Genomic DNA, 19,770 nt, shown 5'->3' on the forward strand with positions numbered 1-19,770 from the left:
TATTAATTTTCACTTTCAATTTTCACAATGTATATTGATTTTCAGTTTCTAGTTAATTACAAATAATTTCCCTAAGGATAAATTTAATTTTTATTTTTTATGCAAATCAAAAGTATCATGCATGAGGAAGGCTGAGTAAGCATGACTGAGTTACTATGGTTTCCCAATAATTCCTTTTTATATTAAATATAGTACACGTGTCTCCTTATGAATTGTACCTCGTGCCTGTCAGGTTCTACCTGGCACCCAAGAAACAGAACTAGTCCATAGAAAGCACATAAGAAACACTTCTCTAGGTATTATACCCTTCACACATGCCAACCTAACTAGTTAAAATTTATTTGTGATACTCTTTGTTTCTGCAGATATCTCTTTCCCCCTAAAACAAAGGAAAAAAAAATCAACCTGTCTAAAGTCCCTGATAAACCACGAGCTCTACCAAATTGCTCATTAATAAGGAAGGATGACATATTTGTCATTACCTAAAAATAAATCCTGCAAAAAAGTAGCTACCTTATTTTTTTTTTCAACCAAACTATTTATCTAATACATAACTAAAAACCAGCAGCTGGCACTGCTGCATTGGCTCAACTGCCTAATCATTCTTTAAGTGCAGAAATCCTATAGGGGCTCCAGTTCATGTGTTGGCTGCTCAACTTCCCATCCAAATCCCTGCTTACAGCCTGGGAAAGCAGTGGAGGATGGCCAAGGCCAAGGGACCCTGTACTTGAGTAGGAGACCTAGAAACTCCTGATTCCTGGCTTTTAATAAGCTTAGCTCCAGCCATTGTGGTCATCTGGACAGTGAATCAGCGGAGAGAAGATCTTTGCCTCTGTATCTCTTTCTTTCTGTAAATCTGCCTTTCCAATGAAAACAAATAAATCCTTACAAAAAACCCACCAACTATTGGCCCAAGTAAAAAAAAAAAAAAAAACAAGTGATAATACTTGTAACACTATAGCTACAGCACTGTAAGTTGGTGCTTAAGACAAGTCTTTCTGGGGCTGGCATTGTGGCCAAACAATTTAGCCCCAGCCTGTGATGCTGGCATTCCACTTGTGCTCCAGTTCTGGTTCTAGTGAAGCTGTTCATCTTCCAATACAGGTTTCCAATAATGTGTCTCGGAAAGCAGAGGAAAGTAACCCAACAGCTTGAGTTCCTGCCACCCAATTCATCATCTGGGGAATAAACCAGCAAATGAAGATGGGATTTCAAATAATTCAGTAAATCTTAAAAAGAAGTCTTTCATACATGTTATATTTTTGCTGTATACATAAATGGGTAAAAACAACTGAATAAGTAGATAACACTATGAAACTAATTGTGTACTAACTATATTGCTAGTATAAATCATATCCCCATTTCATGCATCAGCTTTTCTTTGAAAAACAAATTTAAAAATAGTAAATACTCAACACACAACTGATATAATTAGAACTGAAGCAATCTTACTGAACTCTTTATTCTGCAGACAAATTGTGAAATATAAGGACCAGACTGAAGTCCTATAGAGTTTGGGTTGAATTAGGTACAGATTTTTGCATCACTCCATATCCCAGCTCAATTTTCTCTTCATATAACTTATCTTTAAATCAATGGCCTTGCTCCTAAAATAAATACAAATATATTAATGATACAGGAGAGCAATAATTTGATTTTACATATTTTTATCTTTGTTAAAGACCACTATAAAGTCTGCCATAGCAGTACTCATATATAGTTTTTTCATTAAGCTAATTCAGAATTGAACTTTAATTTAAGGCAAAAAACTATCTTACAATTACTTAATTTAAGGTGAGAAACAGTCTTATATTTACTTGTAACAAAATTTCATTCTGAAACATTTGACATGAATTATCTTTTTTTCTTTAAACTAGATCTTCAATGTTTTACTATACTCATTTTTCACATTTGAAAAACTGAGGTTCAGGATGTTGCATGAAAAGAGCAAAGTCAGTATTCAAATTCATACATCTTCCTTTTTTAATAACAAGCAAAAGACTATTTTACTTGTTTGATCCACACACAAACTAAGTAGGAACAGTTTCTATCAATGGCTATTCTGACACAAAACTCTACTATGGTTAATACCCTGGTTAAATAAACTAAGCAACCCTAATTTTCAAGCAACTAGAATACTACAAAAAATCCTATAAAATCAGATGTATACAAAGATCTAAATATCAGATGTATATAAAGGAAATCAACACAAAATAATGTAGTTCCTGGATGTCATTGGGTTGAATATTTTCCCTACAACTCAATGGCTTTGATATTTTTGTTTTTATTTTCATTTCTTCAAAATAGCTTATTTTCTTTTACTAAATTCTTCACTGACTCATAGATCATATAGCAGCATCATATTCTCCAATAATGTTTTCTTTTTCATTTTTTTAATGTTTCTTTTTCATTTTTTTAAAAGATTTATTTTATTTTTATTACAAAGTCAGATATACAGAGAGGAGGAGAGATAGAGAGGAAGTGGATCGGCGACCATATGGGATCCCGGTGCATTCAAGGAGAGGACCTTAGCCACTAGGCCATGCTGCCGGGCCCTCTTTTTCATTTTTTTCAGCAATACATTGGTTATTCAGTAACATGTTTTTTAACTCCATGGTGTTATAAATTTTTAAATTTATTCCTGTTGTTGATTGTGTTTCATGACTTTTCATTTAAGGGAATGTATAGTAACTGTGTAATAGAGACGATCACATTTAGATCTGAAGGTACAATGCATTATGCATCTCTACTTCCAAATCAAAGGTGGACTGTCAATGAAACGGTTGGATATATCTTGACAATAGGATGCTGGACTGTCTGCCACTGACTGTACCCGAAATGTCAGGGTTCACCACATAGCTGAATGCTGAACTTATTACTGCTTATGAAGGACCATACTATTGTAATAATATGGCGGAAATCAGCAATGGGAGGGAATTTGGGGATGGAATAAGAGAAATCCCAGAGCCTATGGAATTGCATCATAAAATTAAAAATAGAAAAAAACAAAAGGTTTATTTTCACAAAGAGATATCATGTGGTCTTTAAAAAAATTTGTGCCCATGCATATGTACATAGAAATATCTTCGATATCTTTTTCAGTGGAAAAATATGGATGTGGAAATTTCCATGATATAATTTCTCTTTTGTTTTCCTTCTCTCTACAAAATAAAAAGTGGTAAAGAAGGCAGTGCAGGTAGAAGAGAAGAAAGAACAGCTTAGGAGAATATTCCCCAAGCCATTAACAGTACGTCCATCTGTGAGGGGAGTTACAGGGGAATACACACAAATGTATGATTTACATTTTTTGCAAGACAGAATTTTGATAACCTAAAAGAGAAACATTAAAAACTGTCTCTAAAGACTTCAAATGCTTCAGAAATTGCATTTAAAGTATGCTTTTTATTAATAACAAAAATAATGCTTCAAAAAATATTAAAATTTTAACTGAGAAATCAAAGTAAATTTAAGTAACCCTTTCAGCTGTTACTTCACTATGGACTCTGATAGCATTCCCTTTCTAGTCTTTCAACATACAGAACACTATAACTTCATTTCTCCTCCCCTCCCCGAAAAAAGAAAACAGGAAAAAAAATGTTTATAGTACTTAAAAATTTGCTTCTGGGAGCCAGTATGACAGCCCAATTGCCTAACCCTCTGCCTATCAGCACGAGCCTTCCACATTGGTGCCTCTTCCTGTCCTGGCTGCTCTACTTCCCATCCAGCTCCTTGTTTGTGCCCAACAAAGAATGGCCCAAAGCCTTGGCATGCTGTTCCTGCATGGGAGACCCAAAAGGAACTCCTGGCTCCTGTCTCCTATCTTCAGACATGCTCAGCTCCGATCATTGCGGCCACTTAAGTGCTCTGTGGATAGAAGATCGTTCTATCTTTCCTCTTTACAGATACGCCTTTCCAATAAAAATTAACAAATCTTTAAAAAAAATCGTTTCTGTAGGACATATATGAATGTATGTGTATATATGTGTGTGTGTGTATATATATATATATATATATAAATCTTGAATAAACTTAAATCATGGCTCCACATCATGTTTTAGAAATACATATAACCTATATTTCAAGTCAAATATTTTACAAAACACATTCTGAATCTGATTTTTTGACTAGTGGTTAAGACGTTCATATTCCATCAGTATTGAGGTTCCATATCTGGCTATGTCCTAATTCTAACCTTCTGGGAGCCGATAGTGTTGACTCAAGTAATTGTGTTTTTAAGACCCATATGATAGTCTTAGCAATCTGGGTCTCAGTTTTGGCTTCAATCAGTCCTGGCCACCACACACATTTTATAATTCTGCCAGCAGATGGGAGTGCTCTTTGCCTCCCAAATAAATAAAAATATCCTTCACATATAATCAAACAACTCCATTATAATTAAACCCTTACTGAAACAAAGTGATGTGAATGTCCACCCTTGGAAGCTTTTCAGCAAGCAATGTATACAGAATTCAAAGAATTTTGTTAAGACACATTCACCATAGCTCTGTACCTATTCATGAAAAACTCAAAATGGCATTAAATCCTACTAACAAAAAATGGTCAAGTAAATGTGGCATATGCAAGCAAAGGAATAATATGAAGACACAGAAAACAATGTATATGCCATTGATGGTGTAAAGTAAAAAGTGGGCCATTAAGCAGCATCCAATCTCATTTTTGCCTTTTCAAAATGCTTAAGGGTAGGAAAAGTATGGGAGCATGTAACAATATACCATAGTTCTCACTATGCTATACAGATGAATATATTCTTCTATATTTTCTGCCTTTAATACCACAAACATAAAATACTAGCTTAATACTGATTTAAAAAAAAATCTTGTTACTATAGGAGTAACATGAAACAAGGTCTTATATCACAGGATTTTGCTAGTTTTTTTTCTTTGTTTCAACTGCTTGATATAGAACAAATAGTTTCCTTCCATCCCACTACCTCCCTAATGGAGAGATTTATGCAGCATAAGCTACATAATCAGGGGTGTTTCTTGCTTTATACTTTTATCAGGTGCCTTTCAAACTGTGCTAACACCGTGGTTGGTAATCTGTTGTTTCTGAAGATTAGTTGTTAGTAAAGTGCTGCTATTGATAAAAATACATAATTGAGAGATCAATCAGCCCAACTGAGACCCCCTGAAAGAACATGATTCCAGAAAGAGGATACAGATGGGGTTTCTTGCCCTGGGTAGTTTCACTTCATAAATGGATTAACCTTTGTCCCACTAGAAAATTCTAGAGCAACCAACTTCCTCACATTGGTGTTTTAAACGCAATTTACTATTAAGTATGCATTGAAATACCCTTCCCCTCTTTTTTTTCATTCTTTGAATAGTAGTTTTTCACTGCCACACAGCCGCAGATTCCGTGAAACCAAGGGAGTAGGCTTTTTACTTCATTGTATTTTCTTGGTTTCCAGGAAAACTGCCAGTAGGAGGCAGCAATGACTGGCTGTGGCAACAGCAGAGGCTCCTCCACTCCACAGAGTAGTTAGCTGCTGGCTTCATTCTTCTGTCATTATATAAGCAAGATGACACTGTTCTCTAATCCAGCCAAAGCTGATAAGTACCATCAACCTGTCACTTCCTACATTTCAAATTCTAACATCACAGCATCAAAGAGTTTTTACATTTCGATTTCTTTTGCTGGCAGCAGCCGGTAGCCTCTCATTCTCCCACGGTGTTCTAATGCTGCATTTGCACACCGGGGTTACTCCCAGACTGAATAGCAGGTCATCCCCTGCTCACTGAGCTCATCTGTGGCCCATGTGCTAGGCAATTTAGATCCAATCAGCCCTTATTTAGCTCAAGAGTAATGAGCAGCATAGTGACACAGACTTAAGCCTGACCCTCAGGACACTGCTCATCAAGCAGTAAAACTGTGACAAAATCATTCATCTTCCACCCGCTGGCAAGAAATAATACTCGCACTCACTGTATTACTTTTCAAGATAAAAAAAAAAAGTCCTGAATTTTCATGATGTGAGACATTAATTTGCAGAAAGCTGAATTCCCTTAAACCCCCCTGTTGCTATGAGCTCACCAGGGGGAAATAGGCCTTAGGAGACTGAAATGGAATAAAGAAAATTGCTCCAGCTTTCTTTTCATTTTAAATAAGCCTTAAATCTGACAAGAGATATCCTAAAGAGAGAAAAATATATATCTTGTAAGGTAAAGAAGAAACAATTGAAATTAAGAGTTTAAAATGCTAGTTTCACTCCTTGTTTGTTCTCTATTTTGTTAAAATGTAAATAAATAAAATTCAAAACAGAGCAATTACTATTCTCCACAACGCAGGTTGAGAAAAATTACTATTTCTTATAAATGATATGGTGGCAAAAGGAAACCCACAACGTAAAACAAAAATGTGCTCTAACATTTACAATAAAGCATATCCCAAGGAAAAATAGCTTTAGGGTACAGACCAGAAGACAGTGACGATAGCTAGGAGTACATAAAAACTGTAATGAATCTACTTTTTCTCCAATTCATGCTGCCTTCTGAGGTTTGATTAATCCAAAACTAATTAATTATGAGGATAATTAAGAGATTGATTTTGCTCCCACACTGGCATATTACATCTTTAAAAAAAAAAAAAGCAGCCTGTCTGGGAGCTTACTCAATATTTAATGCTTAAAGACGCTTGCTTGCTTGCTTCCTCTAAGTACTTTTCTTATGCTATCAAAAGCCACAATGTCAGTTTACCAGAATTTCTTTAGGTTGGGTCTACTTATCAAGGTCACCATTTCTGATGTTTTTACCTATTCCACAGTTGGAGGAGAGGGAAGTTTAGCAAACTTGTCACGATTGGGATTTACTAGTCTTCAATATATTTATTATGACAACATGCCTTTGGCTTAAGGAACAGCACTGTGTGGTGCCATGAACGAGCACAGTAGTGATGCCTTCCTACAAAATGCATTGCAGAATTTCATCTGCAGCTTCAAAGATCTGGGTGGTCTAAATATCGACAGTGAACCATGGGGTACAGACAAGGAACCACAGTGACATAAATAAGATGGGAGAAAGTAGCTTTCACCTCAACCCAACATCTTTTGATTTATTACCATTTGCTAAAGAGAAATATTCCAGTGCCTGGCACAGAAAATAATCACAGCGCTTCTATTCCATAAACAACTGAGCTGATCTGTTTTCAAAAGAATAAAATGCTTTCTTTACCAAATACATTTATTTTGTCCTTGTCCTTTCATCCAGGGCTTTCATCCAAACATCTATTTCAGTGCTCTTATTTTCCCTTTCCTTTTCCTTTGAAATCATGAGACATGGATTTTTCTGGGTTATATTTCAGAAAATCAGGTTTTTGTCTAAGTTGAAACTTTGCTAACAACTGTGAGACACAAAAGAAACGATAAAACTCTGTTCATCAGGGCCAGCATTTTATGGCAAAGCGAGTAGCACTGCTATACGTAACAGTGGCTTCTCATATGGGTTTTGCTCCTGTCCTGGCTGCTCTACTTCAGATCCAGCTCTCTGCTAACAGCCTAGAAAAAGAGCAGAAGATGATGAAATGTTTGGGGCCCTACTACTTGAAATACTTGGGTGAGGCTTCTGGATCCTGGTTTTGGCACAGCCAAGTCCTGGTCATAGCAGCTATCTGGGAAATAAAACTGTGGATGAAAGGTCTCTCCTTTTCTTTTGTTATTTATGTGTATGCACGTGCATATGTGTGTGTGTGTGTGTGTGTGTCTCCTTCACCCTCTGTAAATCTTTCAAAATACATAAATAAACCTTAAACACTATCCATCTACTTCTTAAATGTAGAAGTAATAATGAACAACAACAAAAAACCCACTTCCTTAAACCTCTACTTGAATTTTATAATTATTAGGAACTGGAATTAAACAGTAATCCACAAAAGATTGTAACTGGCTATTACAAAATGAGGGCACAGAAGTATGAAAAATAGCAGACTTAGAGGAATGGGAAGTTAATGCAAGCTCTGATATGCTTTCCTTGTATCTAGTATTTTGAATTTCACACAGATGAGTCCTGCTGTGAGTCCATTTTCCTACATTGTACTAGTAAAACTAAGTCTTTTTAATATAGCCATCTTTAGCCAGAGAATTTTCTTAAATTGATTATTTCCTTCACTCTATTTTCTCAGTTCCCACTTCAAAAATCTTTCAACCAACCTAATTCCAGTGCAGATAATCTCAGCTTTTGTATTCAGTATGGTCCTGCAAACTCAACCTTGATGGAGACATTCTCAAAAACAATGACAAAAAATCTTTTCTTTCTATACTTCATGTCTTACACAAACCTGAAAAGCTACAATTTATATCACATTCCCTTCAACATAGTGTGCTTCACCGAGACAACCAAAACTGGCATGACGGATAGATCACCCTTAGTATACAACAATTCTCTGCTTGATTTTTCAGGTAAACACTGGTAATGCATTCTTCCATGGAGCATCCTCAAATGCTCTCCCAAATTATCTGAACAGTCACATCAAATTCTGTATACAAACCAGCAGACATTTTGGGATAACTGAGATACGCAATGCATATATTTAAAAAAATATTATGAAGCTTTAATTTTACTTATAGTCAAATATCTTCAAATAATTAAAAGCTGTAACTAATTCATACTAATAGACACCCAATAGCAAAAGGCAGCTCACAGACTGCCAAGAGTACACTTCCTATTTTTCCGAAATATCATGTAAGTAATTTCACATACAGCAGACCCTCAAGAAAACAGATTCTTTTTCCTATCTATGCTACCTCTGGATCTCTCACTGAGGGGGAAAAAAACTGTTTAGAATAAATAATATCTTACCAATAAAACTAGTGAGCATAAGAACAGTGGAAGAGATGACTAACAGATCTTCTGCACACACATTCACGTAACACCCCAAGTGTTAAAAGCACACATGAAAGATGATCTAGCATTGTGGAGTGACAGAAAAAGGACTTAAAATATATGTAACTGAAAACATTCTGAAAGCAGGAAAAAGAGCCTTCATCTTTTAAAAAGCTGTACTTTATTAACACATCATATCACTAATTCAAAACAGTAATTATCCCTTTTGAATTTTTTTTCCTTTTCAACACTTAGTATTTTAGGCTACTTCTAAACTGCCTTTAGACTTCGCTGTGACTGGGATCTTGTTTAATATAAAATAGATGTCAGCTGATCAATATCCACTTGGCTTAAATTTGTAACTCCACAACATTCCTTAAGTGGTAGAACAAACAGGTACAAAGCCTGAAAATTTATTGTTTCTCTTTAAACTCCAAATGATATTTGCAGATGCCAAAAGGCATTTTGAAATCACTCACCCTTACACCAGTAAAAATGAAAAAGGGGGATGGGGAGAAGGGAGAATCTCATGAGGCCTTATATGTCAAGTTTTTGCCCAGAGCTAATTTTCATAGCTGTGTTACAAAACTCTGAAAATGGAGGTTTATAATGGAAACGCTGACAGACCCTTAACTATAGCAGCATGAATGGATATAATTAAAGAAAAGCTTTTGGCTACACGTAACTCCACAAATGAAAGACTGCCATTTTTATATTAACATCAAGTAACAGAAAGTGAGAACTAAAAATATGATTCTAGAAAAGTAACGTGAAATGTTAAAGATGACTGCTGAAACTATTTGACATTCAAAGTTTAAAACGCAGAGGCATTTAGTTAACCAAACCAAGTCAGTATTTTCATAATGCTACTTAATCAGCAATAAAGAATGCTCTGGTGAGCTATCAGCTCCAGTTAACAGGAAGTGGCACATGAAGTTACGATTTGTTCCACAGCCTAGAGGGAACTGCTTCTCCCTTTAATCATGATCTTGGTTCTTTCTTAGCTATAATTTCTCTGTCACACAGTTATGAAACTATTACCCACGTCAACATGCACACACACTGACACACACCCTGCACATTTATGCCAAGTACTGGTACCTTATTCCCATCTGAATTTGAAAACAGAAGAGATAGATAAAGCAAAGTATTTCATTTTGTTCCTTGTCAGGAATGCAGCCAGGAATAAATATCATCAATCTGCACAATCCACTTGTCTTATCTCAACTGAAATTCAAAGAATTTAGCTCTGGTCTTAAAAGGTGTGCATTGGGGCAGGGTGGGAGCCTGCGCTTTAACTTTTAAACCTATCTAAACTGTTTTTGGCTTTTCTAATACTAGTGTTACATAGCATATCTAAATGACTGCTAAGATCTTCCATGACGTATCTGAGATTTGAGGTCAAGAAATAAAAAAACGTATTTCTCTATAATCAAATACTTGGACTCTTGTCAGCTTGCTCATCTTGCTATTCTTTCTTTTTTTAAAGATTTTTTAAATTTTATTTTTATTGGAAAGTTAGATATACAGAGAGGAGAGACAGAGAGGAAGATCTTCCATATGCTGATTTATGTATCGAGAGGCCACAACGGCTGGAGCTGTGCCAATCTGAAGCCAGGACCCAGGAGCCTCTTATGGATCTCCCACATGGGTGTAGCAACCTTTGGGCCGTTCTTGACTGTTTTCCCACACCACACTAAGGAAGCTGGATGGGAAACGGGCCACCAGAATAAGAACCAGTGCCCATATGGGATGCCAGTACATGCAAGGCAAGGACTTTAGCCACTAGACTACCACGTTTGGTCCATGAGCTCTGGGTCTCTTCCCTAAAAGATCCTGAAGTACAAGCTGTTTCGTAATGATAATACCTGCCTTGGTAGTGCTAAAATCCGATGAGATTAAATGAAACTATCCAAGTTAGAATTCCTGTAACTGTGTATTCTGTAATCAGTCTCATTGAATAATTACGCATAAATTATTACACAAGCTTCAGAAACGGAAAGAATTGCAGTGTTTACTATAAGACAGCACTAATAAAGATTTGCATCATTCTTATTCACACTCTGACCTCATCCTTCTATTAAAACCAAAAACTGCTCTGCAATATTGGCAACAACAACTGTAATTAATTTGAAATTCTCTTTAAGTAAATGTTTAAAGTCATAGTGAGCAGGACAAAACAAAAACATCACATTTGTGGAGGAATCTCAGCATCCACGTCTTATTATAGGCTCCACCTATCTCCTCCCTCACTCTAGGGCACAAGCTCAATACACACTACAAACGCATACAGGTCATTTTAAAATAAAACTGTCAATACGAATATATATTTTTTTCATCTCACATAAATTATAGTTTTCATTAGCATCTCTTGGTCTCTTTGTCCTTCTGGGTAGTGATTCCACGGATTGAGACACTTTATAGTTTACATAAGACTAGCAAGAACATTTTTCTAACACCCTTGAAATTGCTTGGACTTGAATGCTGAAAAGCCTTCTACTAAATTGAATTTTAAAGAGTAAGTGACTGTATTATAAGAAGTGAAATTTATATAATTGATATTATGCTGAGAAATTAAGACAAATTATTACAAATGAAATGACTTACTCGTTTCTACAGAACTTAACACATTTCCCAACAGACAAAATATGGAACTCCGAAAATTGTAAAATCAAAGCATGTGAAAAGTCCTTAAATAATAAAGTGCTCCTCTTCCAGTAGCAGAAAAGCAAATGTAAATGCATTTACTGGTACATGAATAGTGGTAATAATTTCAAGTTTGCACAATTTGTAGATTTCACTGATTTAATACTCTCCAATACAATAATTTGTGATTAGTTAGTTTCAATTTAGTTACTTAAACTATCATAAAGATGGTGTAAGAAGTCAGTTGTGACATAGGGGCCTAGAAATTCTGAAATTTAACTTAGTTATTTTACAAAGAACCACTATGTTTTTCCTCATTTCATCTAAAAAGTGGGATGGTAGGTTGAGTAAAAAAAATAAAGGAGTTGGTATTTGCAAATGGAAAAGGATTGAAGCATATGGGAATTATCTTCGTGCTTCTGGCTGCTACTTTGAAAAACTACCAAGGAACATTCCAGTTAAGAGCTTCACAACAGCGGCTGGCACTATATGTTAAGTTGCCACCAACATCCCATATGGGAACCAGTTTGACCCCTGGCTGCTCCACTTTCTACGCAGCTCCCTGTTAGTGTGCTCGGGAAAGCAGCAGAGGATGTCAAAGTACTCAGGCCCCTGTTCCCATGTGGTACACGTGTAAGAAGCTCCAGGTTCCCAGCTTCTGGCTGCAGAATGTCCCATCCCTATCCCTTGAAGATATTGGGGATGAACAAGTGGATAGATTTCTTTATGTCTTTCCCTCTCTCACTCTGTAACTATGACTTTCAAACAAACAAATCAGCATTTTTTTTAAAGATTTGCAACAAAATAAGTTAATTAATAAATATTACGTAAGGAAAAATTTTTTTCCCCTTGCTTCATATTTCCTTTTTGTTTGTTTCAAAGATTTTTATTGGAAAGGCACATCTGCAGAGAGCAACAGACACAGAAAAATCCCTGGTTTACTCCCCAAAAGTAGCCACAACAACCCAAGAAGAGCCAATCTGAAGCTAGGAGCAAGGAGCCAGCAGTTAGCAGCCGGGAGCAAGGAGCCTCCTCTAGGTCCCCCAAATGGGTACAGGGTCACAAGGCTTTGGGCCACCCTCCTTTGCTTTCCAAGGCCATAAGCAGGCAACTGTATGGGAAGTAGGGTAGCAAGGACATGAATCAGTGCCCATTAAGCTGGTGCTTGATGGAAGAGGATTAGCCAATTGACCCATTGCACTGGGACCCCTTGTTTCCATTTTTAAGGCCACTCCAAAATAAGTCTAACTCTCCTAATACTAAGATACCAGAAATATTAACAAACTTCTGTGTGTTCTTATTTTGACATGCATTTTTCTAAATATCCCCTTATAAAGACCTAAAAATGAAGGCTTTTTCATGAATTATTAAGGACAGTAAAGCATGACATTATTTATTTCGTAAGAAATTTTATAATATTCATTTACATTTAAAATGCACACAACCTAATTTAGTGTTGCAAATTAATTGACAGATACTTTCATAAGTACACAAAGATGGATATTATTAAAATACAGAATAAAAATGTGTGAGGGCCGGTGACATGATATGGCAGGTCACCTGCTTCTACCTGCACAGGTAATTAAACATTGGCTGCTCCACTTACAAACCAGCTCCCATTGCCCGAGTGTTTGAAGCCCTGAATTTCAACAGGACACCCTGAAGAAACTTGGCTCTTGGCTTTAGACTGACACAGCTCTGGCCATTGCAGCCAATTCAGGAGTGAACCAGAATATAGAAGAACTCTATCTCTGTGTGCTTCTACCCTTCAAATAAATAAATCGTAGAAGAAAAAAGTTAAAATAATTATATGAAAATGGCCTAAGGCAATAAGCACTTTTTTATCCAGTATTAAATGTGGGTTTGAGTATAGCCATACATTTAATACACCTGCTAAACTTTAGCGAAGCTGAACTTTTTATACAGATGGCTGGTGTTTAGTGTAGCTAAAATGTTCTCCAGGGTGGGCCTGGCATGGTGGCCACGTGCCTGCGATCCCATATGGGTGCAAGTTCTAATCTCGGCAGCCCTGCTTCCTATCCAGCTCCCTGCTTGTGACCTGCAAAAGCCGTTGAGGATGGCCCAAGCATTTGGGATCATATACCAGTGTGGGAGACCTAGAGGAAGTTCCTGGCTCCTGGCTTTGGATCATAACAGTTCCAGCAGCTGCAGTAACTTAGAGTGAATCATGGCACAGAAGATCTTCCTCTCTGTCTCTCCTTCTCTCTGACTTTCCAAAATAAATAAAATCTTATAATTTAAAAAAATGTCCTTAAGGAAACAAAGTTTCAATGAAAGCTACCTAATACTTGAACCCATAGTCCTGCTTGGAATACTTCTAAAACATCTCTGGATAATAAAATTTTTTTCTAAAAGGAAGCAGGTAAAAGAAGGGCTAAAATACATTAATGTGGAATTCTGTTGAGTTTACTTCTGCCCAATTTAGATATGTAAATTTTCTTTTGAAGAACTGTTGTAAGAAGCTGGAATCTATTGATTTATTGCTATGTAGTTCTTTGTGGTATTCAGAATTTTAAGTATGTCAAAGAAAAATTTTTAAATAAAATCTGCATAGTTATGATATGATGTAAACTTAATCAGCAAAATAGTGTACTACTGGAACACATACCTGATTCTGGCCAGAACAGCTTGTAGAAAGTTCAGCACTGCCCTAAGTTCATGCTCCCGACAAGCCCGTAGCAGCATGCTAAATCCGTCATTGAGCAGTTTCTCATGGGAAGCACACAAGGAGTAGCTGGTCTCAAACACTTCCTGGATGCCATCCATGTAGATGGAAAGCAGTGTCCACAGAGTGTGCCTCTGTGCCATTTCATCCTTCTGAGATACTAAGAATTCCTTTGCTTTCTCTCGGAAAGCACATGAAAGTTTCTCAGCCAAAACGCCAATGTCCAGATTCTTCTGGGCGTACATCAAGAGGAAGGCCATCTGCCCTTTCCATATGAGAGCTCTATGAGATGTAATAAAAGTAGGCTTGAGGAAATCCAGGAGATCTAAAACATGACTTGCTACATCTTCTATCTCTGCCACAGCTGCTAACAATAGAAAAAGGCTGAAAAAGTTTTGCAACCCAACTTCAGTTAATTCTTCCATTCTTTTTTGATGAAATTTAGAATATATCCTGTGAAAGATAAAAAGCTGCTTTGATATTTTTTTCACAAAAATCTACTTTTTAAAATAGTTTTCATTGTTACTCTACAGTTACATTATTTTAAATTTTTTGGTAATTCATCATTTTAGTATTGCTTCATAATACATTTCTATTTGGAAAATGTACTCAAACAACAGCACTAGATTTAATTTTCCCAGTGTTGTAGGAAGTCACCTCTAAGCAAATCAAGAAATTCAGTGACTTTCCATAAAGAACAGAATTTTCATATGGTACATGGCATTTTGTTTTTAGAATACTCATCACTTTTTCCCCCTTGTTTTTATCAGCAAATAGGAAAGAACTTATAAATTTTTAAAACAGATATGTTTTATTGAAAACAGAACAATTTTGTTCCGTAATTAAATCCTTTTTAATCCTCCATTCTTCAGACTCTTGCTTGCTTGTTTATGAACCTACTTAAATGCTAAAGAAGTCATTTTTACCTACCTGGAAAAAAAAGCATTAATATTAAATGTCTAGCATCAGTCATTTAAGAATTTCTCAGTAATAATACTACATCATACAAATTAGTAGTTGTACTTTTCTTTAATCATTTATAGATATAAAACTGGAAGTAATTCATTTTGGATTCCTGTTTATTGATTCACATCTTTTACTTCCATATTTAGTTTACACAGGACAGTAACCATATTACATTACAAGGGACTAGACAAAAGCTGGTAAGTTCTCAAATACTGTTTAACTTTCTTTGTAATTCCAGCCATCACTACTATTATGTACTAGCCTAATTTATAGATTTTGTGTTTTTTTTTTTTCATTTTATGACAGTTTCATAGGCTCTGGGATTTCCCCAACCCTTCCTAAAAGCCCTCCCCCATATTGAATTCCTACATATTGTTGCAGTAGTACAGTTCATATCCAGTCATAATTCCTTCACTGCGGGCATGGACCACGCAGAGAGTCCAGCATCTTATTGTCCAGATAAATTCAGGAGTTTCATTGGGAGACCATCCCTGGTCTGAAACTAGAGCTGGCAGAATATCATCCCCTCCAATGAAAAAGCACCACTCAACTTCAACAGTAGCCTCGTAGCTAAAGTCATTGCTGTGTACATGTCGGAATTCCATATTGCACTGTTTCTAATCCCAGTAGCCACTCTTCCCATTTAGCTTCCTGCTTGTGGCCTGGGAAGGCAGTCAAAGATGGTCCATAGCTTTAGGACGCTGCACCTGTGTGGGAGACCCTGGCTCTTAGCTTCGGATCAGCTCAGTTCTGGCCATTGCAGTCACTTGCAGGGCAAATCAGCAGATTAAAGATATTCCTGTCTCTCCTTCCCTTTCATATCTGATTTTCCAATAAAAGTAAAAATAAATTTAAAAAAAATTTTTGAAGATTCAAAACAAAGTGGAAAATGGCCCGAAAGAAAAAACTACTGTTTGAGCCAACTGATTACTGAAAGTTTGACAAGTTATTTTTTCAAAGTATCTTCAAAATAACCAATGCAAACTCTGTTATCACTATAACCTTACAGAAACTATTTACTGTGGAAATAAAAAAGGAATTTCATTCAGTAATACTCTAAGAAGTCTCTAGCTAGAATACAAAGTAGTCTATTCTCAAAGAGGTTCAACCAAACAAAGTAGTAGATGATGGTGTTTCATACACTGAAGACTTAGGAAGGCCTAACAAGCAACAGGGAAGTAAACAAGCAATGATAATTAAGAATTGTGTCTATCACATCTAAAGTAATCAATAAAAAGTGGTAAAACTGGAAATGATATACAATTATTCTCATGTAGTCACTTCATATTATATACTATGAGCTCACACTATACCCTGTTATGCCAATTAAAATTTTTCATTTTTAAACTATAAACAATTAAAATTCTCAAAGAAGAGACAGATATGATGAAAACTTATCACAACAGAAATGAAGCATCTTGAGATGAGCTAAATTAGTTATTTGAGTTCTACATTTTGCTGATAAGTTCTCATTCAAGAAAGTAAAGCTTATGAACTGCTATACTCAAAGAACATGAAACTTTTATATGTGGAATCTATTTTCAATATACAATGTGGAGATTTTCTCTAAAACTTTTAATGAATTACATAGTGATTTATAATTAATTTTAGCAAAGTATCTTAATAGTTTTCTAATATTTTTACACTTCATATATGGAATCCTTTCAATCCTCAACACTGGTGTAGTAAATAAGAAACTAACCTGTAAGTTACTGCTATCAAGCGTGTTTCTACTTTAAACACTTGTCAGGACCAAGAAGCATCATAGTTTCCTGTCTTACCTTAAGGAATACATTCAAAATGTGACAACTACAAAAACGTTAAACATTGGTTAACTCAAAAAAGCACAATAGGAAAATTCCAATAATATTTATGTTTGCAACAAAGGAAATATTAGGGGCTACTGCTGTGTTATAGCAGACTAAGTCACCAGCCGCAGTGGTAGCATCCCATATGTGCACCAATTTGAATCCAGGCTATTCCATTTCTGATCCCAACTCTCTGGTAGTATGCCTGGGAAAGCAGTCCTGCTTAGGCTCCTGCACCCACATGCTCTCAATGATGCTTCTGCCTTCAGTATAGCCCAGGCACAGCTCTTGTCTCAATTTGTGGAGTGAAGATTCCTTTCTGCCTCACGCTCCTTCTCTGTAACCCTGGCTTTTAGATTAATCATTCAAAAAACAAAAGAAAGAAAGAATACTACACACCTTCCTTTGACTTGTTTCCAAAGATGAGGGCCATTGTTCTTCATTGCTTTCTTAACTACTTTTGCCAAAATGCAGAGAAAAATGTCGTAACTACTACTGGATTTATACAGGTTGTGGTCTGGTTTATCACAAAAGCAGGTCTTCACCATTTCAAGCATAGACATGGGTGAATTCTTTTTAATGAGGCCCTTTAAAGGAAGCCAAGAAATAGTGAAGGAACTATTCTAAAAGCAAAAGGAGAAAGAGCAAAAGTATTATTATTAGCATACAAAACAGAAAGTCTCAAAATCCAATCAGCTCATTAAAAGTTTTAATCTTACAAAAACCACATTATCTACCATATGTTCCCCCAAATTAAAAGTTCATAAAAGTATAGAATATCGAGAAATATTCAAATTCTGCATTGCACCAAAATATATGTTAATAGTTAATTTGGCTTAACTAGCATGCCAGAATCCACTGTACTCAAATGATATGGCTCTTGTATTTAGTTGAATATCCCTAAATTTCTGCTATAGTGTTTGTTTTTTAATAGGTGACATAAAGATTGAATCAGGTAACCTAATGCCTATGTCTTGGAGATCCTTGCAAGTCTTTCACTAAATGATTGTAGCAGCTAATGATCATATTGTAGAAGCCTTATTTCATCAGATGTGTGAAATGGTGGGTGTTTCTTTTTTCCTCAGTGAAATCAAGGGTGATTTTATTTAAGAATTAGAAAAACCAATCAGTATTTGTAAAACGAAACTCAAAATAGGATTTCAGGATTTATACATATTCATTTCTGAATCCACTGTAGTCATTATTTTTTCTTGTACACAAAGTTTTCCATTCTTTGAAATATGAACAGTCCTTCAACTTATCTCCTGTGCCTTTTTACACAAAAAAAGACTTATTTATTTTTATTTCCTTGAAAGAAAAAGCAACAGAGAAAGTGAATGATTTTCCATCCACTGTTCACATCCAAAATGCCAGGCTAATACCAACCAACAGGAACTGTGTATTTAGGTAGCCATCACACAAGGATAGCTAGAATCTAAGTACTGGAGTACTTCGTTCTAAGTACTAGAATCTAAGTATTTGCTTTCTCCCATTATGCTGGATTGCAGATAGAGGTTGGACTTGAACCTTGGCACTCCAATACAGGAGTTTAACTTATGGTACCAAAAGGCCCATCCCTCTAAAAATGCCATTGTATACAAACCCAAAGTTGGTATGTACAAGTAAATCTTCTACTAACATTTTTTTTTTTTAACTGAGAAGTTCAGTATCCAAAAACTCACACACTACAAATGTCTTTTCTAGAAACACAAGTAACTAAAGTTTTCTTTCAACGCCACCTTTTCCCTTCTAAGTCCATTATGTCTGATTTATTACTCAGTCATAGTATTACTTGCTTATACAATTGCAATGGTTAACTCATAGTACCCAATTCTGATTTTTCAAATATGCAGTATGTCACACTGTTTGCTCTGTAATGTTTCCTGAATAAACCAGAAGACGTTTGTAGATTATCTTCAATATTTAAAAGTCTAGTCCTGGAATAACTTCTTTAGTCTCCTGTTCTCCCATCTCTCTCCATAGTAACACCAGACCTATCATTCAGAACTATTAACATGGGAGGAAAGTATCAATCACACTTTTAGGTATGCCCATACATTTGTGCACACTATTCATTCTGACTGGATGTGCTTTTTCTTCTAAATGCAGAAAATTCTACTCATTTCTAAGATCAAGTTACAAACATGACATCAACACATTGGCACACACCAGAGCCAGGTTTGGTAATGTGCCAGCCCAGGCCTCAGCATTCACTGGAATGCACGGGTCAGGCCAGGTTAGCGTGCGCCTGGAGGCAGGGCATTATACCTGCTGATACATGCCAGGCTCAGAGGCTGGGGGTATGCTGGGCTACACTGTTGCACCTGCAGGCACACACTAGGTTTGGGGTCCAAGGGGTTTCCTTAACTGGGTCACTGACCTGCTGGTGCTCATGAGAGGCAAGAACAATGCACCAATGGTGCTCTTGATAACTGGGGCTGACAGAGTTGGTCAGGTAAGGGTTCTGCAGGGCCCTCTAATTGGGCTGACATACCTGGAGAAATTTACAGTAGACAGAACAGACAGTAGTTCAGACCAGGTTGCCACACATGTTGAGAAGCATGAGAGCCAGGGTTTGAGACTATCTGGGTATGGTGATCTGGTCAGGAATGAGCTCCCTGAACCACATGAGTACCACAGATCAATAGGATCCCCAATCTCAGGGACAACTCATCTGGTCTGAAAGCGGAGCACATGTTCCAGGATGGGCTCACTTTCAGTACTGACTCCTAAAAACTGATGAACAACAATGAGATAGAAAAGAAGCACAAGACACAATGCTTCTCTAATCCAAAAGGAGATCTCAAATAACTTTTGAAAGGGCAGA

General features: G+C 36.3%; 1 protein-coding gene across 1 annotated transcript in view; it reads right to left on the minus strand.

Annotated features, from left to right (window-relative positions):
* The window catches only part of MMS22L (MMS22 like, DNA repair protein), a 112,282-nt gene that overhangs the window by 58,367 nt on the left and 34,145 nt on the right, over positions 1–19,770 (minus strand). The window contains exons 13-14 of the mRNA XM_040983801.1: positions 17,343–17,566; positions 14,113–14,622 (exon numbers count right to left, since the gene is read on the minus strand). Coding sequence (XP_040839735.1) covers positions 14,113–14,622; positions 17,343–17,566 — 734 coding nt within the window. The remainder of the gene's footprint in view (positions 1–14,112; positions 14,623–17,342; positions 17,567–19,770) is intronic.

Source organism: Ochotona curzoniae, unplaced genomic scaffold, assembly GCF_017591425.1.
Source record: "Ochotona curzoniae isolate NIBS_2020 unplaced genomic scaffold, NIBS_Ocur_1.0 contig_3819, whole genome shotgun sequence".
Lineage (NCBI taxonomy): Eukaryota > Metazoa > Chordata > Mammalia > Lagomorpha > Ochotonidae > Ochotona > Ochotona curzoniae.